Genomic DNA, 26,067 nt, shown 5'->3' with positions numbered 1-26,067 from the left:
TGAACTTGGATATATAAATAAATAAATATATATATATATATATAAACCAGACAAATATTGTTAAAAAAAAAAAAAAAAAGAAGAAATGGAGGGCTGAAAATCAAGCAAAAATTTGACAACTCAAAGCTGATTAGGTCTTGCAAAAAAAAAAAGGACATTAGGCAGCTGTATTTGGCTTCATAGTCAAGCCATGTTCGCTACTAAAATTATCTGCCAGCACAAGAAACATGTACGGTAGCCTTAAGAGAGATATTTCGAAGATAAAGCCTCGTGGAAGAACAATATAGAAAGGCTTGACGTTTCGGTAAGAGCAGTACCATAAAATGTTTGGTTGGCTCAATGGAAAGACAAAATTTTCCAATGCCTTGTCTGTAAGTGCATGCTCTAGCAGATAATCTTTTGTTCAAATCAAACCTCTTGCTTCTATATCGATTTCGAGATTTTCATTTGTCTTTCCTTTTTATTTCTTTTCATATATAGATTGTTGAGCTTTTGGTACATATGGATTGTGAAGGATGCCAAAAGAGGATACGAAGAGCAATCTCAAAAATTGATGGCAAGTGTTTATTTTTATGTTTTTCTTATCTGCATTTCATCTAAATCACTCAAATTTTTAAAAAGTATTGAGTATCGGATATGAATATGTGTTTGACATAAATACGTTTATTTTTTTAAAAACTTTCAATTCATGTCTGTTGGACTTGTCAAATACTTCAAAAAATTATTTATTAACTGCTTAGAAAAATATATGGCAGCAGCAGCAGCTGATTTTCGAAGTTGATTGAAATGAATGGCAGGAGTAGATAGCTTGGAAATCGACATGGATAAGCAGAAAGTAACAGTGACAGGATACGTGGATGAGAGGAAGGTGCTAAAAGTAGTGAGGAGAACAGGAAGGAAAGCAGAGTTGTGGCCATTTCCATATGACAGTGAATACTATCCATATGCATCCCAGTATTTGGATGAATCGACATATGCATCTTCTTATAACTACTACAGGCATGGCTATAACGAAAGCGTTCATGGATACTTCCCAGACCAAGCTTACTCAACTGTTCCTGATCAAACTGTCCATCTCTTTAGTGATGACAATGTTCATGCTTACTGCAATGTTATGTAACTGATCACCACTGCTCATTTGAATAATTGCTCATAAATTATTGATGGTAAAAAGTAAAAACTACAATATGGTAGAATTCAGTCAATAACTTCCAATACAGAAGATGGTTAGACAGGTTACAATTGATGTTCGTCCAACTCTTTGGTAAGATGAGAGCAAATATAGTAGGAAAATTGGATCTCTTCTAATAAAGAATATACGAATATTTATTACATTATTTTTAATATATTTTTAATCATCATTTATTAGAATACGAATTTCATAATAAGAAAATGTTTGACGTGGATCTATCATTCTCTTTCTCAAATGGAATAAGGGACGCATCTCAATCATAAATTTTAAAAGTTGTAAGCATCTAACTTGTTTACATAATTATAATTATTTGGATCTATAGTAAGATTAGTTTCAATGCAATTAAAAATAACGATGATCAAGAACGAAGTCAGCATCATGATATTGGGGATTAAGTATTAAGTCAACAATAAATTAGATTAGAAGGGATGTTAAGAATGAAAATAACAGTGCCAAAACAATAATTTTAAGGCTATCAAAAAATTTTTGGGGGGCTATCTGTCCCTTTAGATTCACCTCTGATGGTGGTAATGATACATTAATAATAAGTAAAATATTTTTATAATTAAATTAATATATGACACATTAACATATATAAGTGATATATTATCAATCAATCATATAATTTTATCTCATTAATAAAAAAAATAAAAAGTAATAAAGTGTTTAAAAATAAATTTAATGTTTATTTAAGTTTAATTAATTACTAAAAATAACTTTTTTTAAAGATTTAATTATTTTTAATTATACTCATTAATGATGTAATTGTTCATTAACTATTTATAAAACTTACTGTACTGTACACTACAGGCATTAACTCTTCATAATTTATGAATTTACGAATAACATACCAGCGGTAATAATTAAATGATTATGAGCAAGGTTATAGGTAAAAAGAAACGGAGTAAAATTTAAATGAAGTTATTGGGGTAAAATTTGTGAATTTTTTTAAAAATAATTTAATAAAATTTTTAATAAAAAAATTAAATCAATAAATTAATAAAATTTAATATAAAAATTAATAATATATAAAAATATATATTAAAAATATTATTTATAATTTAAATTTTATTGATACTTATTTAATAATAAAAATTATATTAATATTTTTATTAAAAATATTTATCTAAAATTATATATTAAAATTAATTAATTTTTTTTTAAAATTTTACATATTTAATTTATGTACTAAAACTTTTTAATTTATAAATTTTAATTTATAATTTTAATTTTTATTTAACTATTTCAAGTGATGAGTTTCACACATTTCACCCATTCGTCTTTCCCAAAGAAACGATAAGCGGGGTGGACGATGTTTCGTTGTTGGCCGGAATTGACCTGAGGTTTTTATTTGGAGATAGCAAGCAAGCATGAATTGCCCGAAAGCCAAAAGCTCAAGAGCCCCAACTTCAAATCCCCTTCCATCCATGTTCCCTCCATTTCCCCTAAATTAACAAATTGTTACTATAATAAATGAACCATAAGAAACTGCTGCTTTCAGTCCTAGAAAAATGTCCAAATCTTAAAAACCTGAAAAAAATCCATGCCCTCGCAACAACACTAGGACTACTGCAAAACCACAACCAAGCCTTGTCGTGCAAAATTCTCACCATCTACGCCAATCTAAACATTCCAAATGATGCAAACAAAGCCTTCAACCAAATCCAACACCCAGACATAGTATCGTGGACATGTCTCATTAACATTTTCTTACAATACAAAAATCCCGTCAAATCCGTCTTAGCCTTCTCCCAGTTGATACGTAACGGTTTAAGACCCGACAGTTATTCTGTCGTTGCTGCCGTGTCAGCCTGTGGTAAAATTAAAGATTTGGTCCATGGGATGTTAATTCATGGAATTGTTTTGAAATATGACTTGGGTTTTAAGAACCCAATTGTTGGAAATGCTCTTATTGATATGTATAGTAGAAATGGTGAAATTTTATTGGCCGAAATAGTGTTTGAGAGGATGTTTGTTAAAGATATTGCTTCTTGGAATAGTTTGCTGAATGGGTATTTTTTGTGCAATGATTTGGAGGCTTCTCGCGGCGTGTTTGATAAAATGCCGGAGAGAAATGCAGTTTCTTGGACCGCTTTGATATCTGGGGTTGTAAAAGGGAAGGAACCGTTGGTGGGAATGAAGCTTTTTAAGGAAATGAGAAGCGAAGGAAAAGTTAATCCCACTATTGTTACCGTTGTCGCTGTTCTTTCTGGTTGTGCTGATAGCGGTGCTCTGTATTTCGGTAGGAGTGTTCATGGTTATGTTAATAAAGTGAATTTGAATAAGAAAATTGTTGTTCTAAGTAATGCTTTGACGGATATGTATTCAAAATGTGGATACCTTGATGTTGCTGGGAAGATTTTTAATGAAATGGTGGAAAAGGATGTGTTTTCTTGGACTATTATGATAACAGGATATGCATTTCATGGGAAAGGAAAACAGGCTTTGCAGCTATTTTCTGAAATGTTAGAATCAAGGGTTGCTCCAAATGAGGTGACCTTTTTGTCTGCCCTATCAGCTTGTGGCCATGAAGGGCTGCTTGTTGAGGGGCAGAAGGTTTTTAGAAAAATGGTTCAATGCTATGGTTTTAAACCCAAGATTGAGCATTATGGATGTGTTCTGGATCTTCTTGGCCGAGCTGGGCTTTTAGAAGAAGCAAAGATGTTAATTGAAGAAATGCCCATTTTGCCAGATGCTGTTATTTGGAGGTCATTACTTTCTTCTTGTTTAATCCATGGGAAATTAGATTTAGCAGAGGTGGCAGGAAAGAAGGTTATTGAACTAGAACCAGATAATGATGGGGCCTATGCACTTTTGTGGCATATGTATTCTAGCACAAATAGGCGCGAAGATGCTATGAGGATTAGGAAGTTGATGAGAAATCAAAAAGTTAGGAAAAGACCTGGATGTAGTTGGATTGAGGTGAATGGTATTGTTCATGAATTTCTTGCTGAGGATAGACCACATCATTTTGGCAGTGACATTTACTTGATTCTAGAAGGCATCAGTGAACAATCATAACTGAAAGGAGAATTTCTTTGGTTAGAGTTGGAATTGTTCAATACTCCAAGCTGCTACTTTCTTTGGCTCTTATCTTTTGGGTGGATGGATGGTGAGGAAGGCTTTGCAAAAGGCTTTAAATTCACAAGAAACCTGTCCACTATCAGGTATGGCCCATACTTATCATGTTTCTGTTCAGAAGAATTAGCAAAACTTATAATGAGGAAAACTTGATGCTCAATGCAGATCCATCAAAACAAAAGAAGGGAAATGCTAGAATTGTAAACTAAATGAAGCATGAGGTCAGTCACTGTTATTGCTAACATATTGCTTGTTTTTGTATTTGACAGAATCACTTAACTTTTTGTTTTTTTATAATTTGATTTTACATTCCAATTTTTAATTGGTTCTCTTTTTTGTTTGATCTGATTAATTTCATGAAGCAAAATCTTAGCTAAAAATTTTGGGCCAATGTTTGAAGTCCCGTTATATATTTTCATCATTCAATTTGTTAAAAAGTATTTTTTTTCCCCTAAAATCTTTTTTCTCTTCAATTTAATCTCTCTTCGTTATTATTTTCTTATTCCCTTTAATTTCAGTCTCTTTCCTTTTCTTTTTGTCAAGTGCCTTATGCAAGGCAGTATATTGTTTGTCCATGCTATATCGAATAGAGACTCTATAGTAGCAGACTTATTAAGCCAAGTACATTTGATTTTGCTTCTAAGCTCGGACACAGTTGGCCATTTCTTTTCCCATCCTTTCCACTAATCTGGGTGGTAAGCTACAGGCAAACAATCACTGGTCAATCAAGGCTAACATATGGCAGAGAGCCAGAGACAATAAAATTCTTGAGCTATCAAACAATTCTCTTTGCAACTAATGCATTTTAAGATCTCTTTGGCCTCTCTTTAATTATGTAAATTTCAATTGCATAGGGAAGATGTTCTGTTTTTGGATTTTAATAAACACTTGATTGTTAATTATGCTTTAGTGCTTTGGCTTCTTAACTCAGTGCAGGATCTTGATCTTCTCAAGTTGCTTATAGACCCTTCGTTTTTTTTTTAATTCTGTCTTATAAGGGATCATCGGCTGCACTAGAGGAAAAAGAAGATATCGCCTCACTCGAAGCCCATTTTTGAGCACTGTCTATTACACTGATCTCGCTCCCCTTGGTTCTTCTTCCTGGTAGAGTACTACTTTATCTAAGCAGATGTCATGCTAAGAATGTTGGAGAAAGTTGTAAAGGGTAAAAACTGAGCCACACATCCCTGATGATGAGCTAGACTTCCTTTTCTCCCAAGTGACCTCTGCTCTTCTTAATCGAACGTGTCTGACACATTTCGAATTTTCAATATGCAAATTTCTTCTGGATTCATCTAAACATAGGTTTTAGTAATGATTTCAAATTAGGTACAATTGCGATGACACACTCTACTGTAATTTATTCTTGTTTTCTGAACAAAGCAGAAGGAGGGTTACTTCATCAAACCCCTCTTCACTATCTACTCTAATCTTCCCGTCTTTTCCTCTCTGTCTCCCAAGTGGATTGCAGCCCTCCTTTCCCACCAAACTCCCAAATCCATGCTGGCCTGCTTATTAGCCTTAATAGGAGATTAATGATGGTAAATTTGGCATTCATGTTGAACTTGGACCAAATATCTTATGTCAGGAATGTAATTTTTTATGCCCAAGTCAGATTTAATATTGTCTCTTGTTGGCTTGAACTTTTCAAACATGCCTTGAGTCTTCATGTTAGTTATTACAATAAGGACAATGCATTCAAGTTTACGGTATCGTAGGTGGGAGGATAACGGGTTATGACTTTCAACATTTCACAATGTATTTGATTTTGCTAAAATCTTAATCTACCGACATGGCCACAACTTCATAGACAGTTTGATAATGAAAAAATTTGCAGCCATTGATTGTTAACTAATATTGTGAACAGGGCCAATACTCATGACTTTCTAATGTATTTGGTCTCCTGATCTTATCTGCAACAAATTATCATCACGTAATGATCAGAGGATTGAGAGGTTGACGTGGCTGGCTCTCATCATCTTGGAAGATCAATCTTATTTATGAAGCAGGTTCTAGATCAGTCCAGGTTTTCTGTATTTGATGATTCAAGTTGTAAAGCTTCACCCGCAAATTAATCTATATCTTGTTTAAGGACACATGGCAAATAAGATATAAAATAAATATATAAATATAATATGATTTAAATTTTATTAAAAATTATATATGATTTAATAAAAACAAAAAAATCAATTTAATTTTTTTGTATTGATATAAATTGTAATATATAATTTTTATATAAAATATCATATAAAATATAATTTTTGTATAAAATATTATATGAATATATAAATGACCCGATTTATTTAAAGTGAGATTATGCCCTATTACCACACCCTACAGCTTTTTTTTGGTTTTAAAAAATCAAGCTTAATGTTTGTACAAGGACAAGAGCCCCTTCTATTTTGCAAATGAAACGAAATAAAATGGTTTTCAAGTTGACCTATGGCCATCATCCATTTCTATAATGAGGTTGAATACATTAAATTTTATATGAAATTTTTTAATTAAAGTTTGTAAAGTTTTTTTCTTGAAAATGATTTAATAAAATTTTTAATAAAAAATTTAAATTGATAAATTGATAGAATTAGATGTAAATATCAATAATATGAAAAAAAAAATATTAAAGTTATTATTTTTAATTCAAATTTAATTAATATTTTTTAATAATAAAAATTGTCAATATTTTTATAAAAAATATTTATCTAAAAATATATATCAAAATTTATTAAATTTTTTTTAAAATTTACTTACTTGATCTATATAACAAAAATTTTTTAATTTTAATTTTAATTATTTTTAATAAAAAATTTTCCAAACTGCATTAAAAAATTTTATCTAACTTACCAATTTAGAATAGCATCAAGAGTTTGGTCAAAAAACCGCGGCTGTCTTGCCCCACACTCCTTAAAGTTCTTTGCCTCTGAATAATCTACCCGCTGCCTCTACCTCTATAAATTTGTATCGGCTATGAGGCTATCAAGGCACAAACAGAAGCAAGATAACACAACACAATGAAGACTACATTATTTCTAGCATTTTCTTTCCTTCTTTTTGGCTCAACAATAGCCGATGATGAACTTGACCCAGTGCTTGACATCTCAGGTCAAGAGCTCCGAACAGGCACTGATTACTACATTTTGCCGGTTATCCGCGGCAGAGGTGGTGGCCTAACTCTTGCTAGCACTGGCAACGAGACCTGCCCGCTTGATGTTGTTCAAGAGCAGCACGAGGTGTCAAACGGTCTCCCATTAACATTTTCACCTGTGAATGTCAAGAAAGGTGTTGTACGTGTGTCCACTGATCTAAACATCAAGTTTTCTGCTGCTACAATTTGTGTACAATCCACTGTCTGGAAGCTTGACAACGATGAATCCATACAAAAACTGGTTGTGACAACCGGTGGAGTTGAAGGCAACCCGGGGTCTGAAACTCTCAGCAACTGGTTTAAAATCGAAAAATTCGAAGATGACTACAAGCTTGTTTTCTGCCCAGGGGTGTGCAATAACTGCAGACCTGTATGTGGGGATTTGGGTGTTTTCATTGATGACGGAATCAGGCGTCTGGCTCTCTCTGATGTGCCCTTGAAGGTTATGTTTAAGAGGGCTTGAACTTAAGTTGTGCCGATCAACATTGATTTCCTTGATTTACCCCCACATCCTTCTCACTTTTCAATATTACATATGTATGCTATAGCAATAAGATTTGAATAATGTAAATCTTGGGAAAGATTATAGTAATATATCACATACTAGTTGCAAAGTGCATAGAACTTGGCAGCAAGTTTGACAACTTGCAGACTTTCCAATGCTTTGTCATTGATTACGCTATATATAGATTTATATACCATTTCTTCGTCTAGGTTCAGAAAGTCGTACTTGTATTTATTCAGAAGAAGTATGTGTAGTTTGGGGATTGTTGGTTTTCATGCATGATAATCTTTTCACATTCAAACTATAAAGCTATATATACACATTTGATCAATTATCTATTGCTAGTTCACTGACAGCAAGCTTTTTGAAAACACCACATCTACATCTGGTTCTTCTCATTCCTCTTAGGGTTTTTTATTATATATAAAAGAAAAAAAAAGCGTACTTGATGCCCTTTTTTAGCAATGCTCATCATATGGATCATTCTCTCCATACTCTTGTTGATTTGAAAGGAAAAAAAAATCGGAAATCCAAATTCTTTTCTGAATAGAAAATAACATGCATTTAAAATTGAGCCAAATGCTCCCAATTCTTCTTTCTTAAGTAGTCTTACAAAATGTTAGAGAAGTGGTCAAAAAGCCAAATGCTTCCATTTCTTTATCTTTCTTCCTCTTTATCCTATACAAGATATCATGAATATTATCAACAAGATAGGATAAGATAAAATAATATTATGAATAAGATTAAATTAAATAATATCATCTTATATTATAATTGATGTGTACAAATATTAAGATACGATAATTTATTTATTGATCAAAATTATTTTTTTTCAAAATTTATATAATTTAAATTATTAATGTAATTTTTAAAAATATAATAAAAAATATAAGATCAATCTCAAAGATTAAAAATAATCATTTTTACTTTGATATGATTGAATCTCTCACTCTAAGTGCATAGAACTTGGCAGCAAGGTTTACAATTTGCGGACTTTCAGATGCTTTGTCATTGATTTTCCTATAGATTTATATACCATTTCTTCGTCAACGTTCAGAAAGTCGTACTTGTATGCATTCAGAAGAAGCATGTGTAGTTTGGGGATTGTTGGTTGCCATGCATGATAATCTTTTCACATTCAAACTATAAAGCCATATATACACATTTGATCAATTATCTATTGCTAGTTCATTGACGGCAAGCTTTTTGAAAACACCACTTCTACATCTTGATCTTCGCAATCCTGTTAGGGTTTATATTTATATATATATATATATATATATATATATATTTATATATATATATATATAAAAGAAAAAAAAAGCGTACTTGATGCCGGTTTTTGGCAATGCACATCACATGGATCATTCTCTCCATACTCTTGTTGATTTGAAAGGAAAAAAAATCGGAAATCCAAATTCTTTTCTGAATAGAAAATAAAATGCATTTAAAATTGATCCAAATGCTCCCAATTCTTCTTCCTCCATAAAAGCAGTCTTACAAAATGTTTGAGAAGTTGTCCAAAAGCCAAATGCTTCCATTTCTTTCTCTTTCTTCCTCTCTATCCTATACAAGATATCATGAATAGTATCCATAAGATTAAAACAAGATATGATAAAATAATATTATAAATAAGATTAAATTAAATAATATTATCTTATATTATATTTGATGTATGTAAATATTAAAATAATTTATTTATTGATCAAAATTATTATTTTTTAAAATTTTTATAATTTAAATTGTTAATATAAGATCAATCTCATGAATTAAAAATAATCATTTTCACTTTGAAAAGATTTAATCATCTTATATTAAAAAGATGATTAATCTTTTTTATAATTTTATTATTTTTTTAAATACAAATTAAACATAATATAAACTGATTATCATTCTGTCATATCCATCATCCTCTACATCAAAAATTACTTTAATTTCTTATATACAATTCTTTATATGCCCTAAGATCCAGGTATCAAATCTCTAAAATTCAATATATTAGTGGTGCCATTCAAACCCTTTTTTTAGTGGAAATTAGTTATATTATTAAAAATTATTACAATATATCAAATTATATATATATATATATATATATATATCTAGTACAGAAATCGATAAACAAGTGAAATAAATAAAGATAAGGGGTTTTGACTTTTGACCTTCTAGGAGAACATTTACACATCAAAGGACAAGGCGGCAACTTTCTTTATAGACAATTTATAACCCAAAAAAAAAAAAAGAGAACTATTCTTATCAGTTTGACTTTCTAATAAATAAATAAGAGTATTTCTTCTCATTATGCTGACTATGATAAAGAATTGGTTCATGATTGCGTGGGCCGTCTCACTGTCGGTTCTTGAAGTTCAGCCTAATTCTATGACCAATTTTCTATATCCTCATTTCATGGATTCAAGCCGTAAATCTTTATGTGCATGTGCAAGTGTTTCTTTTCATGGGTTGGTCAAACAAAGCCAGCTCTATTCTGCCCCACGGTTCCTATGAACATCTTCAATCCAGGTCAGACACTCTTGAAAAATATATTATCAACTTGATCTTCTTCAGCTCTATAAATATGTTGTAGATTTGTGTGTCATTCAAAGCAGAAAACACCCACAAAATGAAGACTGCATTCTTCCTAGCACTTTCTTTCCTTCTCTTTACCAATGCTGCACCTGATCCAGTGCTCGACATCCACGGCAAAAAGCTCCGCACCGGCACTAACTACTACATCCTGCCAGTTTTCCGTGGTCGAGGGGGCGGCCTAACTCTGGCCAGCACTGGCAATGAAACCTGCCCGCTTGATGTTGTCCAAGAGCAGCTCGAAGTGTCAAACGGCCTTCCCGTTACATTTTCACCTGTTAACATTAAGAAAGGTGTTATTCGTGTTTCCACCGATCAAAACATCAAGTTTTCTGCTTCTACAATTTGTGTCCAGTCCACGGTCTGGAAGCTTGCCAATTTTGATGATTCAACACAGCAATGGTTCGTGACAAGCGGAGGGGTTGAAGGTAATCCAGGTCGTGAAACTCTTGACAATTGGTTTAAGATTGAAAAGCACGAAGATGATTACAAGCTTGTTTTCTGCCCAACCGTGTGTGATTTCTGCAAAGTTATATGTAGGGATGTGGGTGTTTATATTGATGATGCTGGTGTTAGGCGTCTGGCTCTGAGTGATGTGCCCTTCAAGATTATGTTTAAGAGAGCCTGAAAATTGAAATCCTACCTATTATATAATATTGATCTTAAACTTTGTTTCATCCTTGACAATAAGATTTCAAAACAATGTAAATCTTGGAAAAAAATTGTAATAACATCTCAACCTTTGCTTCTGCTGGGAGCTTGTAACATCGGCAGTAAATTTAACATTTTGATCGTTTCCAATGCTGCTCAATTCATTTTGATTGATATATATATATATATATATATATATATATATATATATATTACAAAGTATTCAATTTGTTACTATAAGTATGTGAAATATACTCTTAACCAATATATAAAAAATTAGTAATTATTTAATTATTTAATTATTTTTTTATTTTATTTAATACACTATTATTAATTAATAAAACTAATTGTTTTATCTAATATTGCAATCTAATTGTTTCATATAAAATAAACAAAATTTTGTTATTTACTACATATGTCTTATTATTATTATTATTATTATTATTATTATTAAATTTTATTTATCATTTCAAATATCACATATTTGTAAAATTGTAATTATATCTCGTTTTTACTTGATACATTTACCGCATTGTCATTATTGTTTTATCAATTGCACTTTTATTTGATCGTTGATTGCGATGTCATTTTTGCAACTATTAGTCTCACTCATAAATTATCAATATTGCATTATTTTTAATCCGACCGTTGCGCTCTAGTAATATCTCAATATTGACATGACGCCTATTTACCTGGCGCACTGACTATTCAATAATTTTATTGCCCACTTACCGGTAAAAAATTAATTTAAATAATTTTCATTCAACTGATCAAAAAAATTCCAAAATTTCATGGATTTGAAAATTTTCTATTCAATTTCAATGTGTATCACATTAAAATTCTACATTAAATATTAAGCTCTTATATATTAACAATAGTAAAAAATTTATCCATGAAAATTTAAAAGGCATCAATTATTAGTTATGAATACGATGATTAATGTCTGTTAATTTAAATGATTAAGGAGTTCAATTTCTCTTAAATAAAATTTTAATTTTAAATTTTGTAAATAAAAAAAAAATATCGAGGGAGTTTTATTTATCTTATGATATTTAATTTAATTTTAAATTTATTAGAGTTCAAAATAATTATCGAATATAAAAATTCTCAAACTAATAAAAAAAATAGTGATAGATCAAGAATCAAGAGATTATTCTATATTATTTTTATATGTACACTTAATTATTACAATCAATTATCTAATAAAATATGGATAGAAAACTAGTAATTATCCAACCTAGCAAGAGAAACTTATATTGTAGAACTTTACATCAACGATGGACTAAAATGAGATTCTAAATGACATGTAGAAAAAGTTTGTAGTTGATGCAAGGGTATATTATTAAATATATTATCAATAAATCATATGATATTTATTTATTAATAAAAAATTTTAAAAATTATATAATCAAAATGCAAGAAAATAATTTTTCTTAAAATTTACTTTTAATAATTGAATGATAATATTTATGAAATTCAAAATATTTAAGAATATTCATATAATATAATATAATGAGGAGGGATTAATTTCTATAAGTATAAAATTAAAAAATTTTACATTTTCTTAATTATTGATTTTAATATATCCAAATGATGAAATTAGATCATTTTTTTAACTTATTTCTCTCATTTTGTAATTTTATTGAAATTAATAATTAAAAAATAATTTTTATTTTATTTTATATGAATATAAATTAATTTTTTTAACATAATATAATATAATTTAATATAATGTAATACGACGTCTATAAATCATGAGCCTAATTCACAATTTAAAAGATTTCTAATTAACAAATATCTTCTTATAAGATTGAAATTCTACTTCTATACTTTTTTTTCGGAGGAAGATCATATTAATAAATAGTTAACACAGAGAAAGAACCGTAGGGCTAGAGTGTTCCTTCATTATTCGGCATGCATGTTTTGCACATGGTTCCCTTTCGTAAGAAACTATTTAAATGATTGATTTTAGAGAGAATAAAAATAAAAATAATTATGATTATGATTAAAAAATTATTATAATTTTGATTTAAAAAATTAATAAAATATTTATATTAAATAAATCTTATTAAAATTGATATTTAAATTATAAAAGTCTTAAATTCCAAAATAACTTTGTAATTATTCACTAAACTGACCGTAATATCCTTAAGAATACTGCAAAATCACAATAAAAAGGAAGGGTAAATATGAAAATAAGAAAAAAAAATAACACTAAGAGAAGCGTCAGGTTTGAAACAGCAAAGAATCAAAGCCTCCTTCACTGCCCTTCCTTCTATGGTTTGTCTTTCTCTCTCTTTGTATTTACTTTTAAATTTCTTTTAAATGAATTAATTAATTTGAATTTATATATTTTAAGTAAGTGGAAAAAATAAGACTGGTTGTTGAAAATCACCTGGCGAATTTAAATTTAGCTCTTCACTTATTTCTAGCGATTCTATCTGAACCTCACACCTAAATTTGGGGACCCTTTTTTCTGATTGTTTCCTCATAGATTGTTGGGAAAATGGGAATCTCCTTTTTGTTTTTTTTTTTATCTTTTAGATTTTTCACACTCTCTTCTATAACTATTATAAATTTCAATTTCCATTCCCTCTTTGCTTTTTTTTTTTTTTTCAATTTCCCAAATTCTTTTTTTGCTTCAAATCATCGCATGATTTCTGGTGAGTTTTAATTCAACCTCTTTTTTCCTTTTTAATTAAAATTTTACTGCCCTCTCGAAATCTCTGGAAAAATCGCCTTTTTGGTTTTTGTTTGTGATGGGGCTACTCTCTTTTCTGTTCTCCGTTTTTTTAACTTTGTTTGCTGAAGCATTTTTTTTTTTCCAGAATTTTGAAATGACTAGTAATATTATTACATTTTGTAAAAGCAAAAGAATTAACTAAATTATAATATTAATGAATGGTATTTAAATATTAAAGTAACACGGTATTGGATTTTAATTGTTAGTTGACCAAATATATATTTTAATTTAACTAAACATTAATAATATATTTTTAGTATTCTTCGTATATATGTATGTATGTATTTATGACTATGGGTAAAAAGACTTTTTTTTTTGTAATTTTATAGGAATTCATTTGAGTATCTGTATTGTTACTTGTATTTAATTATATAATTAGAGGAACAAATATTTCTTTAGTTTTAGTGTTTGATATAATTATATCTTTGATTGTTTATAACTATTATGGTTTGGATTAATATTTATTTAATTATATATTTTTTATAATTTTGATAATATCTTCACAAATGGTAAACAAAAAGATTTGGTATAATTATATATTTGATGGCATTATTTAATTTGTAAACTCTTTATATTTTGTATTATATAATGTTTATTTTTTTATATTATATCAATTTGGTTTTATTTTTTTATATTTTGGGATCATATTAAATACTAGTTAATGTTTATATGTTTAATTTTTAAACATTTTGATATGCTTATTTCATTTTAATGTTAAATTTCTTAAATTTACTAGTTAATTATTTTTCATGTATGTTTTTCTTGTAATAAAAATTTAAAATATCACTATGTACCCATGGTCAAGAAATTTTTGCTTGCATTGTTTGTTCTGCAAAGAAAAACAAAAAGCGAAAAATATGACATCAAACATTTTTGTTGTATTGACTATTTTGTTTCTGGTTAATGTTCAAAACTCTACTAATGGCTGGTAGCATTTCGCTTGTCATATGTTGCAAAAGCTTGGATTGTCCAGGTTGTTGGGAGAACGCCGTTTGACTTTGCTAAATTCAACTAATTTAGTAGCTGTTGTTGTTTCTTTGTTTTAGGTTTTTGACAAATGTGATGTTTGTTCCATGCGGTCTGATTTAGTAACTAGTTAATGTTGTCATTTATGTGGCTGTTTGTTGTTTCAATTTATACAGATTGCGTTGATTGAGTTGAGCTAATGCCCTTAGTTAACATTACATTTTTTCCTGCTCCAATCTAGTATTTTATTCATTTACTTGTTAAGTGGAATATGTTTACCATGGGCATTTAATGGACACACTATCAAGTTCTGTTTCAGTTGAGCCCAAAATCTTCCTATTTTATGCTATGAGAACTTTGAGTGACACTTGGTTTGAAAGGAAATCAATGTCACTATTTAGGGAAGAAATTGAAATGGTTTAGCACTTTCTACTTTTGAGTTGAGAAATACAACTTCAAGCAATCGGTAATTAATCACCCACTGAACCTATTTTTCTTTTTTTTTTTTTCCATCAAAAGCGGTTGATGATTGCGTATACATTAAACTTTTTGAAGACAGTTGTCGATTTGATAGTAGTGGTTAGTTCATTGAATGGCTCTAAAACTTCTTTTTCAAAAGCTATCTTTGTTGTTGGCCAACAAAACACAGCTATCTTTGTTACAAATAGTTCATTTGAGCTATTCTCTTATACCCCATTCCTGAGTTTTATATTTTCTTCTAATATCTATTTTGAGTTGGAATAATTACTGCATCTGGGTATTTTTTAGGGCTTTTCTTTGACTGAAATTTGTTGTTTGTCATTTTTGTTTTCCTAGTAGGTTTTATAAACAAATGTTCTTTCTGTAATTCGTGTGGGAAAATTTTGATTTCAAATGTGATTTTTGTATCTAGTAAATCTTCGTGAGTTCTTCATAAGGTTGCCCGTTCATATGTTTATACTATCGGCTTCAGCAGATACAGAAAAAGATGCCTCAAGCCCTTCGACGAACTTTTATAGATAATCAGAAAGTGCCAGAGGTTGGAAACGCTATCCAGTCCAAGACTTCTTTGCAGCTGAATGATTCTAGAAGATCGTCAGAGGTTAGATACTTTTCCCATGTTTTGCCAATATTAAATTGTTGAGTTCATAGTCTTTGATTTTATGATAAGCTTGAGTAATTTCTTTTTCTATCGTTATCCATATATTATTCAGGATTTTGGAATTTCTTCTTTCAATTTGAGGAACACTGATCAGAGGTAATCCAATTTTGGTTGTTAGATATGTAAAAATGTACTTACATGTCCTACAGTTTCAAAGTTGCATTTAGAAACCTAAACTTGATTTAGTATAAAAGTGGGTAATAGAGCTCATGAAAAATGACTTTCTTGATTATTTTCAAATTCATAGATTTGCTAGATCTTTATTTTGGTGGAGGATTTGAGATACCTTAACAATTTAGCAAATTTCAGAATTCATTATTTAAAATATTTCAAATATAGGGTGTATTGAAACTTAACTAGTGTTTAGATAACGTTTACCTTCATTGTTCATGATTTATATAACAAACCAAATTCAGATACATTCTCCCAAAATTCATATTCCCAAACATAGAAATTAAAGTTTTTTTTTTTTTTTGTACTTAATATGTAAGCTGTCAATACTCATTTTTTTCCGCATGTATTCTTTGCTAGATTTCTCCATTCAATGTGATTGCTGAATAATTGTTTTCAAATATCTGTCTTTAGATATTTGCTCATTTCATTATATGGTATTTTTCTTCTGTATTATGAAGTGGCCTTTGTGTACCTGAATCTAGGAATACCATCATACTATATACTACAAGAAAGAAAATAGAAAATTCTAGCTTCAGATACTCTATTAATTGGAATCGAAAGAACAAAAAAAAAGTTATTGTTTACTATTAATATTCAAATCTGCTGAAATCCATCCCTCAAGAAAAGATATTTGGTGAAATGTACTAATTCAGGTGACCTGAAGTAATTCCTTTTCTATTGATTGGGTATCATAGACAAAATAACTTACATTTGTCATTTTGTTGACGTGAAATGCAAAATGAAGAAGTGAATGACCCTCCCTCCTCTCCCCTCCCCCCCCCCCAAAAAAAAAAAAAGAAATGAAGGAACCAAAGGTTTTTTTTTTTATGTATGGAACATCTAGACGAAGTAATTTCCTTATACCAAACCACCAGCTAATGCAAATTATGTATTTCATTCAAAAAGGTTTGACAAATACTCTCTTTAAAATTTCAATTATCTTTCTATACTATATATAAATGTGGCTTAAGGGGTGTAAAAATGTCTTGAAGACTATATTACCCCTTTGTTTTGAATCAAATTTTTATTATGCTAGTTAACCCAAAAAAAAAAAAAAATCCTCTTATACTATTTTGTTATTATGGTGATTTTTATTTATTAATAGTCTTTGTCCTATTAGAATAAAACAACCTTCAAGAAAGTGATAAATCCTAAAAGATCAAGAAAAACTTGGCTGAAATGTAAGCCAAAAGTTTTTCATTAAATTAATTAGATAAAATAGTATGTTTGGGATGCAAATTGCACCTCAAGAAAAGCTAGTGCATATGAATGTGTTTTTGGATACTCTTGATAGCAGTAATAAATAAACAATGAATATGGTAAAATCAGGAATTTTTATGAATACAAAATCAATGGGTAGAACAATTACTTTGGGTTAGAGGTGGCAATTGGACGGATGAGGTCTGGTTTGGGTTGCATCACCTCAAGTCGAAGAAAATTTGGGTAGTTTCGGATTCAGTCATCTAGTGCGGGTCATTTCAGGTGCAAATTGTTGAGTTTTAAAGTCATTAATTTAATTTTGGGTTATTCAGGTTTGAATTTATTTTGGATTCAGGTTTGAGTTATTGATTGGGCTTGTGTTCAGACAGTTGAGCTGGTTTTTGGGGTTTGTGTCAACTTTGCTAGTTCTACTTTCAGTACATTTATGATAGAGGAAATATGTTCAATTTGTTGATATATATATTGCTAGAAAAAATGTCAATAAGGGCTTGATGCACGCTTTGGATGCCATTTACAGTTAAAATCTTTTGTTCTTCCATAACTGAGTTATAACCCTCACTAGTAATCTCATAACTGTATTTAAGTTTACTATCTTAGTTCCGAACATGCCTTAATGCTTACTGCTTGAATGTACGCTTTCTCTCTGTCAAGAAGATCCTTGAGTTGTCAGTAGAGTCTTAAGCTAAGCTTTTTGAGCAGCTTGTACATAGTTGGTCTAGATTAAATGTCTAACGAATTAAAGTTGGGGTTGGAGTTTGCTAGGAGCCAAGGATGAGGATTTAGAGTTTGTATATGTGTTTTTATGTTATATTTTACCTTTTTGTCCAGATGAAACAACTCTGGTAAATCTTGATTGCCGAAGCTAATCATTTATTTTCCTTATTGCTCATTTTCCATGTGCATAACATATATATTTTTCTCTTTTGACAATATTTTTATTTGATTGTATGACTGGGTCTTTCTCCTGTTAATTTTTTTAGGTGTGCCATTTTGGCATTCCCTACCCTTGAATCTGATGGGCGGTGGAGAATTGTTGCACTGCCCTTGCAATGTTTTGATTACACTAACCATTTCGGATCTAGAAATGAAGTGAATATGAATGGCCTGCATCTGGTCTCCTCTCCGTCTATTAATTCATTTAAGGTTGATGGACAGAAGACAAAGAAAGGGCCTCAACCTGAGATTACTTATTCTGCCAAGCCATTTAGAGCCAGAAGCTTTTCTGGATCCAATGTGCAACATCAATCTCGCACTAGGACAATTGCAAATAAAATATCTAAATCGAATGAAGTGTCCAACAATTCTTCCTGTCATAGTTCCATCACTTGCGATGATTACTCCGCAGTTATGTCAAAAGGATCTAATGCTACCAATCCATCTGCTATGTTCATCAATTGTTCTGAGGAAGACAACACTATAAAGAGAAATTCACAAAAGAAGGCAAGAAAGAAGGGAAAACATAAAAAGAAACTGTTGTGTGATGTTGGCTTCACAGAATCAGAAGTTTGTACTGAGTGTACCCATGGAAGTTCAGCATCTGAAATCTGTGGTAACAATGACATGAATTGTGGTGTAGTAGTATCACGTGCAACTTCGCCTGAAGTTTCACCCTCTGATGGTTTGCTTAATGTAACTGATTTTGCAGACAGCAGCAATGGTGTTGTTAGAAGTTTTGATTCACCAAATATATGCACATCTGACATTGATGAAGTGGATATATCAGAATCTATTGTACCTTCTCTAGTTCAGAAGTTTCCTATGGAGCATCATATAAATAATTCCGAAGTTGGTAGTGAAGACCAGCGACTTTCAAGGTGTCAAGGAGATATAGAGAGGAGACATCCTTCACATATGGGCTCTCTTGAAGGCATACATCAGAAGGATTTCTCTGATATGCGTGATTCTCTAGTGTTGGACTCAGTTTCCGTTGGTTCAAACAGTGAAGACTGTACGAGTGCTGGTCAGATTGTTAAGCCATTTAACAAAAACAGCCATGAAATCAGCCAATCAGAGCTACCCGGTTCCATTACCAAGAAAGGGTTCTATCATCAAAACTCATTATGTAGTATTTCAGAAACCCATGATTATACTGTGGGAACCAAGCATGGTCTGGCTCGTAGCAGCTTTGATGGACGAATGGTTGCATCAGGCCAGAGGGGTAAGCAGTTTAAATCTATTCCTGGGAGTTCAGGTACTTGCAAACTTGGAACTATAGGAAAATTGCATGGTAGACCGGGAGCAGAGAACGGTCATTCTGTTTGGCAAAGGGTTCAGAAGAATGCTGTAGAGAAATGCAACAATAATTTGAAGAAAACAAGTCCCATTTGCTCACAATTTGATGTTACTTTAAAGGATGCTCCTTTGCTGAAAAGAAATTCTAATGTTGCCAATGTAACAACCTTATGTATTAGTGATGACAAGAGGAAGTCAAAAAGTAAGGTTTCTAGAAAGTTGAGAAGAAAAGTTAGTCCCGCTTCAAAGCAAGAAAACTGCTGTTATTCCAAGGAGTCTCATCCCAACGAGGTAAACTTAAATGCTCATGCAAAGACTAACATGCCAAAATGTGATATATTAGATGTTTTAACTTCTCTGGATGACCATGGTGTGATTAAAAATTTTTCAAGGTCTTGTTCTCAGGTTGGTTGTGCAAGGGTTGAGGCCATGAAATCTGAATCAGTTAACAACTTTCAAGCTGGTCCAAGGAGCATAGAACCATGTGAAAGTGTCTGTGGTACTGCTTCTGGTTTTAATAATCAAGACAGCTTACTGCAAAAATCATGTGTCCCTTTGGACCAGCCAAATTTGCTTGAGGTGCAAACTCCAGTTTATCTCCCTCATCTGATGGTGAATGCTGTTGCTCGAACAGAAAAAGAAAGTTATTTTACTGAAAATGGTAAGCAAAACCATAATATGGGCTCTGTTCTGCAGAAATGGATACCTATTGGGATAAAGGATCCCGGATTTACAACTTCTGCTAGATCTGCCAATTTGTCATTGGAACATCCTAATGGGCCAGATGCTGAAGATTGGACTTTCAAAAATACCGTTGAAGATAAAGTTGCTCCTTGTTCTCAGAATCTTTATTCTTCAGTGAATGCTGGAACACTCTGTAGGATTGGGAAGGATTCAAGATATGCAATTAGTTCTCATGAAATTGGGAACCACACTAAAGAATTGAGGAATCTGAATGCTTGCATAAATGAAAATGAAAACAAGCACGATGGGGCTAATTTCTTAATGGATGAAACTAAAGAACAAAATTTATCAGCAGTTGCAACTGATTTAAACAAGATAGCAAAGGCATTGAATGATGCCTATAGGGCACAAATGGCATCTGAAGCTGTTCAGATGGCCACTGGGGTTCCCATTGCCGAGTTTGAAAGGCTTCTTCACTTTTGTTCTCCAGTTATTTGTCATTCATACAGTTCGGTAGGTTGTCAAACTTGCTTGCTGGACCGGATTCCTAGCGCTCTATTGTGTAGACATGAGACACCAAACATTCCATTGGGATGTCTGTGGCGGTGGTATGAGAAACACGGCAGCTATGGATTAGAAATAAGGGCAGAAGATTATAAAAATCCAAAGCGATTGGGTGTTGATCAGTTTGAATTTCGTGCCTACTTTGTTCCTTACTTGTCAGCAGTTCAACTCTTTAGGGACAGTAAAAGTCATTCCACCCAGAATAACACCAGAATTTCTTCTCCTGGAGTTTCTGAGGCTTGTGATACTGGTTCCACTTCAAGAAACTCTACTAAGGTCAGTCACCATCCAATATTTTCAGTACTTGTTCCACAACCACGCACTGCAGAACCAAGTAGTCAGTTGCAAGTAAATGATGTGGTTAGATCAGAACCATCTCCAGTTTCTCCTAAAGATGTGTTGCCTGTTAAATCGGTTGACATGACATGGTCTGATCATCTTGAACTAGTTTTTGAATACTTTGAATCTGAGCAGCCTCAACAAAGACGGGCATTATATGAAAAGTGAGTATTAATTTTATCTCTTTTCAGTAGTTTCCCTTAGCAATTTCACTGCTTTTGACATTTGATATCATTATTATGGATCTTATAATTTTACGTATTAAGTTTCATCCCTAAGTGGAATCAACTCTCATGCCTCACAATCCCCTTTCAACCCTTTCCCCTATTCTTCTTTCACCTGCTAAGCATAAGTGTAATAGTTTTCTCTTTTGATTGCATGGATACAAATCTTGATGCTAAATACTTACAAAATTATATCTTTCCCATTCTTCACCTCTAACATATTTGATGAGTGGAATCATGATCTGGCTGCTCTTGATTCTGAGAGAATGGTGGGCCAAATGCAGTAAAAAAGCTCTTTTAGCCTATAAATCTTACGTGTGCTTTTGTTTTATGCTGTTCTTGTCCTTCTTCTGTCTGTTGCTCCATTGTTATTAATGGCATCTATAACTTGTTGTTCATGTTTTAATTTAATGTAAATGAGCATTTGATGGTGGGACAGCCGGTGAAGATGCAGGTTTGCATAATATTTAATTAGTCACTATAGTTTGATTTAACTCTTTCATCTTGTTGTCAGCTTTGGGTAATCTAGTTTGCTAAATAAAAATAACAATTTTATTTTCAAATACTTGATTCTGATTCTGTTGGTTTCAGGATACAAGACCTGGTTAGAGATGATGTGTCTCCTCGGTGCAAAATGTATGGAGATCCAATTTATCTGAACTCCATAAATATGCTTGATCTGCATCCTCGATCTTGGTTAGTGATAGAATATGCTTCACTTAACAAAATGTGGAATCTGTTTTGGATTTTATTTTAGATAACTTAATGCATGATGATGGTTCTGTGCTGCCTAGTTATACCAAGAGTTCTTTTAATGTTTGGTTGCTTCTATATTTCAGGTATTCTGTTGCATGGTATCCTATATATAGAATTCCATATGGGAACTTCCGTGCAGCATTTTTGACTTACCATTCACTTGGCCATTTGGTTCGTAGAAGTTCCAAGTTTGATTACCCTAGTGTGGATGCTTGTATAGTATCTCCTGTTGTCGGACTTCAGAGTTACAATGCTCAGGTACCCATTATTAATTACTCAATTGCTATGATAAACTTCAGTACTGTAGCTTGCTTTTTGGTGCTCTTATTTTTCAGAACAGACTTTAAGATGTTCTCTGTTGCCTAACTTATTCTGTTTGGACAAACCTCCTTAACTGAACTTTGATGTATTTTAAAGAGCTATATTTCCTTTGCTAATAGACGGATATGAGCATGCACCAATTATTAACTTGATAAGTGTTTGAAATTTAAGTATGTAGGGTTTTGCAAGATAGAAGCTGTCATCTGTATATGCTGTTTTAATTCTAATGTACAAGGGCAGCCTTAATAACTGTGTAAATTCTATTTTAATGTCATAAAAGGTTTTTCGTATGGTTTGTTTGAATTTTACATTAACATGTATTGTATATATGTTGGTACCTATATACTGAGGATTGATTTTGTCTAAAGATCACCCTTTCTTTAAGATGATACCATTTAACTTGATGATGGAGGTTCAGAAATGTAGGATCACAGAGGTAAATACCTAACTGGGTGATCCCATCTGATCACATGACTAAGAGCTCTATCAGTTGCTTTACCCCCTTTCATCAGCATCTCAAATGATTATTGCCTATTAGTCATTTGCACCAACTATAGAAGCACCTCTGTTATCAGAAATTTTCTAATCCGACATATATGCATGTTTGATAGTCCAAATAAGCTTTAAGAAATTGATTTGGTATGTTATCTTAGCTCCTATTATATTAACATATGGTATTGGTTGAGTCTGTATTATGAATAATCACCTTAAATTATCCTATGCTTGAGGCCTTAGATAAAATCTGGGGACTGAATTGATTGGTGAAAGATTGTTACTTTGCTGTGTAGCTTTGAATAAGGAAATGCATCTGTTGTCTCTTGAAAGATTATCCTATCCATCCAACATCTCTTGGGTCAAGATACATGAACTGGTTTTGCCTTTATTGCTTAGTTATGACCTTTTGCTGTTGTTTCTTCTAGTTATCTCTAAATAGAGTATTTCAGAACTTAGTTTCCAAAGGTAAACATTCCGTTCATATAATACAGAGTAATATAACTATCATGAAATTATTGATTTGGTGTTCACTTCAACAGTTGATTATCAAATAACAATGCCTGTGAGTCAGTCTAATATGCAAGCATGTCCTCTCCTTATTTTTGTCACTGCCTCTTCCATTAGTTACTAAATTTTTGTTGTTCTGCCATTGAATATTTACTGTATCTATTTTTAAAGATGGTGGATTTTTTAATCATAAATGCATGTCACTTGAACAGAGTGAATGCTGGTTCCAGCCGAGGCCCTCTACAATGAATGATACTTCAGGAATACTGAAGGAGCGATTAAGGACTCTGGAGGAGACTGCATCTCTAATGGCAAGGGCTGTGGTCAACAAGGGAAATCAGACATCAGTTAATAGACAACCTGATTATGAGTTCTTTCTCTCCAGGCAACAATAGTTAATTATGTGCAACTCACCTCTTCAGCTTGTCAGTTCAGCAATGTTCAGGTAGAAGCTAACCTGAACAGTGAGTTCAGTTCATAGTGTTGTTTGGCCAGTGAATGCTCTATCTCTGTACAGTTTGTTTGTATTAGTATTGATTTTGAAAACTTGAAATAGGATGCATAGCTTTTAGCGGACAGCCGAATGATGTATAGAAGTTTTGTTTAATCAAAGTTGAGTCTTCAAACTACGTCTATGAATATATTTGTTTGTTGAAGAAAAGGTTTTCAAGCATTTTCTTAAGTTTTCGCTTCCAGAAGCGGATACTATGGCTTATAATCTTTCTTTTAACCCAAACAAGTATTTTGGCAGAGTGGGAAGGGCATTAAAAAAAAAAAAAAAAAATTTCCCAACCAAACACTCTTTTAACTGCTCAAGGAAATGAAACATGTTGGCTGGGAACATGTGAAGATTCGATACAATCGTTGGTCAAACTAACCTGAGTTGTCGACATTTGTTATTTCGTCACTTATTATAAACACTTTTCTTTATTGAAGTGTTGGTAAAGAACTTTGTGTTAATGTGAATGTGGCTATCAATGTGAACGTTAGGCCGGATTAATGTTAATGGGTCAAATTATATGATAATTAGAATTAGAATTTGTCAGATTCTATCAATCATTGTCCATCATTTTCAACGATTTTTAGTATTTTTCTATTGCTTTATTTTTATGTTATATATTTAGATAGTTTTTTTTATAAATATATTTTTTAATAAAAATATATTAATTTTAATTAATCTAAATAATAATTTATATTATTTAATAAAAAATATATTTACTAAATATATATATATATATAAAGTATGAGTATAAGTAGAGTCGATCGCTATGCAACCCATCCCTTTTTTCGTATACAATAAAAATTTAAAATTATAACTATCTTTATCTTTATACTCATAATATAATATACATTTTTATTCATATTTAAATAAATTGAATTCCGTATTAGATATAAGTAAGATTAACATCCTTAGTTTCGAAATTGCATTTCTAAAAGTTTTTATAAAAATCCAAAAATACAAATTTAAAAATTATTTTCATTTTTGTAAACTTTTAAATTTCCAAACTTAACCAAAATTTAAAATAAATGATATTAATTCTCAATCCTCAATCCTAATCCTCAAACTTTCTAAATAGCAAAGAGAGATGAAAAATTGGGAGCTACACTTGAATAGAATCTTCCAACAAATGACATTTATCAAATTTCTAAATTTTATGAAAATGCATATATGAAAAGTTTAAAAACCTTTTGAAAATGCAAATTAAACTTTCCGATGCATTTTAAAAAGATATTTAAACCTTTAGAAATACATATCCGAAAATTTTTTAAACCTTTCGGATATATATTTTCAAAAATTTTTTAAACATTTTGGATATACATTTTCAGATGCACTATAAACAAAAACTTACTGATAAAAAAATAATTTCAATAAAAATTATTAAGTAATTTTATTAATGGGTATTTTTGTCTAAATATTTTTTAGTGTAAAAAAATTTGTGGTGCATTTAGATTTTAGAACTACCCAATTATGTATGCCGAATTGCTTGTCTTTTTTTATGTCCAATTGCTTGTCTTTTTTTGTCAGGAATGTCCAATTGCTTATCTAATTCCACATATTTGAAAATCAATATATACATATATATATATGTCCAATTCAAATAAAATAATGAGGTAATTATATCAAAGTAAAAAATTATTTTTGAAAAGACAAAGTTTAAAAGAATTGAATAAAAATTAAATTTTAAATAATAATTTTCCTTTAAAAACATAACATCAGTTCCAAATTTTTCACAAAAACCTAAAGGTGATAGCAACTAATAAAAAAAAAAAAAAAGAAAGTTGCATCTATAATTGATTTTGTATGCAAAATATATGTAGCTTAATAATGCATGTATAAAAAGAAAGTTAAAGAAAATTAAATTAAAAGATTTATTGATTAATTTTATGTAGCTTAATTAATTATAATTTGAGTGTTAGGCTTACACATATAATAATCATTCATATGCGTTTATATAATATTTTATATTTAATATTGATAATTAACAAAATATAATTATACTAATACATAGTAAAACAAACAAAATAAATTTTATTTAAATAAATAA

The 26,067-nt window shown here is 30.9% G+C and overlaps 3 protein-coding genes and 2 pseudogenes across 19 annotated transcripts; all 5 read left to right on the top strand.

Annotated features, from left to right (window-relative positions):
* Positions 1-85: 85 nt before the first annotated feature.
* On the top strand, positions 86-1,146 carry LOC111295525 (Heavy metal transport/detoxification superfamily protein). The gene is made up of 3 exons (XM_022889053.2): positions 86-371; positions 481-556; positions 798-1,146. The coding sequence occupies exons 1-3, from the start codon at positions 324-326 to the stop codon at positions 1,118-1,120; spliced, it is 447 nt and encodes a 148-aa protein (XP_022744788.1). The 5' UTR covers positions 86-323; the 3' UTR covers positions 1,121-1,146.
* Positions 1,147-2,458: 1,312 nt separating this feature from the next.
* Positions 2,459-6,371, top strand: LOC111295408 (pentatricopeptide repeat-containing protein At2g13600 pseudogene; annotated as a pseudogene). 3 transcript variants are annotated; one of them, XR_016327447.1, is made up of 4 exons: positions 2,459-4,359; positions 4,439-4,494; positions 5,272-5,377; positions 6,141-6,371. The product of XR_016327447.1 is annotated as a pentatricopeptide repeat-containing protein At2g13600 pseudogene, transcript variant X2 (transcript). The 3 variants fall into 3 exon arrangements; XR_016327448.1 differs by lacking the exon at positions 5,272-5,377; XR_016327446.1 differs by lacking the exon at positions 6,141-6,371 and having other exon boundaries at positions 5,272-5,925.
* An 871-nt stretch (positions 6,372-7,242) lies between these two features.
* On the top strand, positions 7,243-8,131 carry LOC111294286 (kunitz trypsin inhibitor 5 pseudogene; annotated as a pseudogene). The gene has a single exon (XR_016327445.1). The product of XR_016327445.1 is annotated as a kunitz trypsin inhibitor 5 pseudogene (transcript).
* Positions 8,132-10,495: 2,364 nt separating this feature from the next.
* LOC111294469 (kunitz trypsin inhibitor 5-like) lies at positions 10,496-11,180 on the top strand. Its single transcript, XM_022887778.2, has one exon. It carries the CDS (start codon positions 10,541-10,543, stop codon positions 11,129-11,131), a length of 591 nt encoding a protein of 196 aa, XP_022743513.1. The 5' UTR covers positions 10,496-10,540; the 3' UTR covers positions 11,132-11,180.
* A 2,187-nt stretch (positions 11,181-13,367) lies between these two features.
* Positions 13,368-24,150, top strand: LOC111293798 (uncharacterized). Of its 13 annotated transcripts, none has more exons than XM_089743328.1 (8): positions 13,368-13,434; positions 15,756-15,944; positions 16,057-16,100; positions 18,380-19,922; positions 20,037-21,382; positions 22,034-22,138; positions 22,282-22,456; positions 23,734-24,150. In XM_089743328.1, the coding sequence occupies exons 2-8, from the start codon at positions 15,831-15,833 to the stop codon at positions 23,914-23,916; spliced, it is 3,510 nt and encodes a 1,169-aa protein (XP_089599454.1). In that variant the 5' UTR covers positions 13,368-13,434; positions 15,756-15,830; the 3' UTR covers positions 23,917-24,150. The 13 variants fall into 13 exon arrangements, with proteins under 13 accessions (XP_089599454.1, XP_089599458.1, XP_022742487.2 ...); XM_022886752.2 differs by having other exon boundaries at positions 13,371-13,434; positions 15,819-15,944; XM_089743330.1 differs by lacking the exon at positions 13,368-13,434 and adding an exon at positions 13,528-13,817 and having other exon boundaries at positions 15,819-15,944.
* Positions 24,151-26,067: the final 1,917 nt, after the last annotated feature.

This window comes from Durio zibethinus, chromosome 14 (assembly GCF_047325235.1).
Source record: "Durio zibethinus cultivar Kanyao isolate XHJ-2024 chromosome 14, ASM4732523v1, whole genome shotgun sequence".
Classification (NCBI taxonomy): Eukaryota; Viridiplantae; Streptophyta; class Magnoliopsida; order Malvales; family Malvaceae; genus Durio; species Durio zibethinus.
Note: the sequence above shows the minus strand (reverse complement) of the source record. Positions and strands in the feature narration are given on the sequence as shown.

Excerpts from the sequence above, each read along its gene's own strand:
- LOC111295525 (XM_022889053.2), top strand. The coding sequence starts at position 324 with ATGTTTGGTTGGCTCAATGGAAAGACAAAATTTTCCAATGCCTTGTCT. Across the intron at positions 372-480 it reads AATTTTCCAATGCCTTGTCT|ATTGTTGAGCTTTTGGTACA; the intron begins GTAAGTGCATGC and ends TTTCATATATAG. Across the intron at positions 557-797 it reads AGCAATCTCAAAAATTGATG|GAGTAGATAGCTTGGAAATC; the intron begins GCAAGTGTTTAT and ends AATGAATGGCAG.
- LOC111294469 (XM_022887778.2), top strand. The coding sequence starts at position 10,541 with ATGAAGACTGCATTCTTCCTAGCACTTTCTTTCCTTCTCTTTACCAAT.
- LOC111293798 (XM_089743323.1), top strand. Across the intron at positions 21,383-22,033 it reads AGACGGGCATTATATGAAAA|GATACAAGACCTGGTTAGAG; the intron begins GTGAGTATTAAT and ends TGTTGGTTTCAG. Across the intron at positions 22,139-22,281 it reads GATCTGCATCCTCGATCTTG|GTATTCTGTTGCATGGTATC; the intron begins GTTAGTGATAGA and ends TCTATATTTCAG.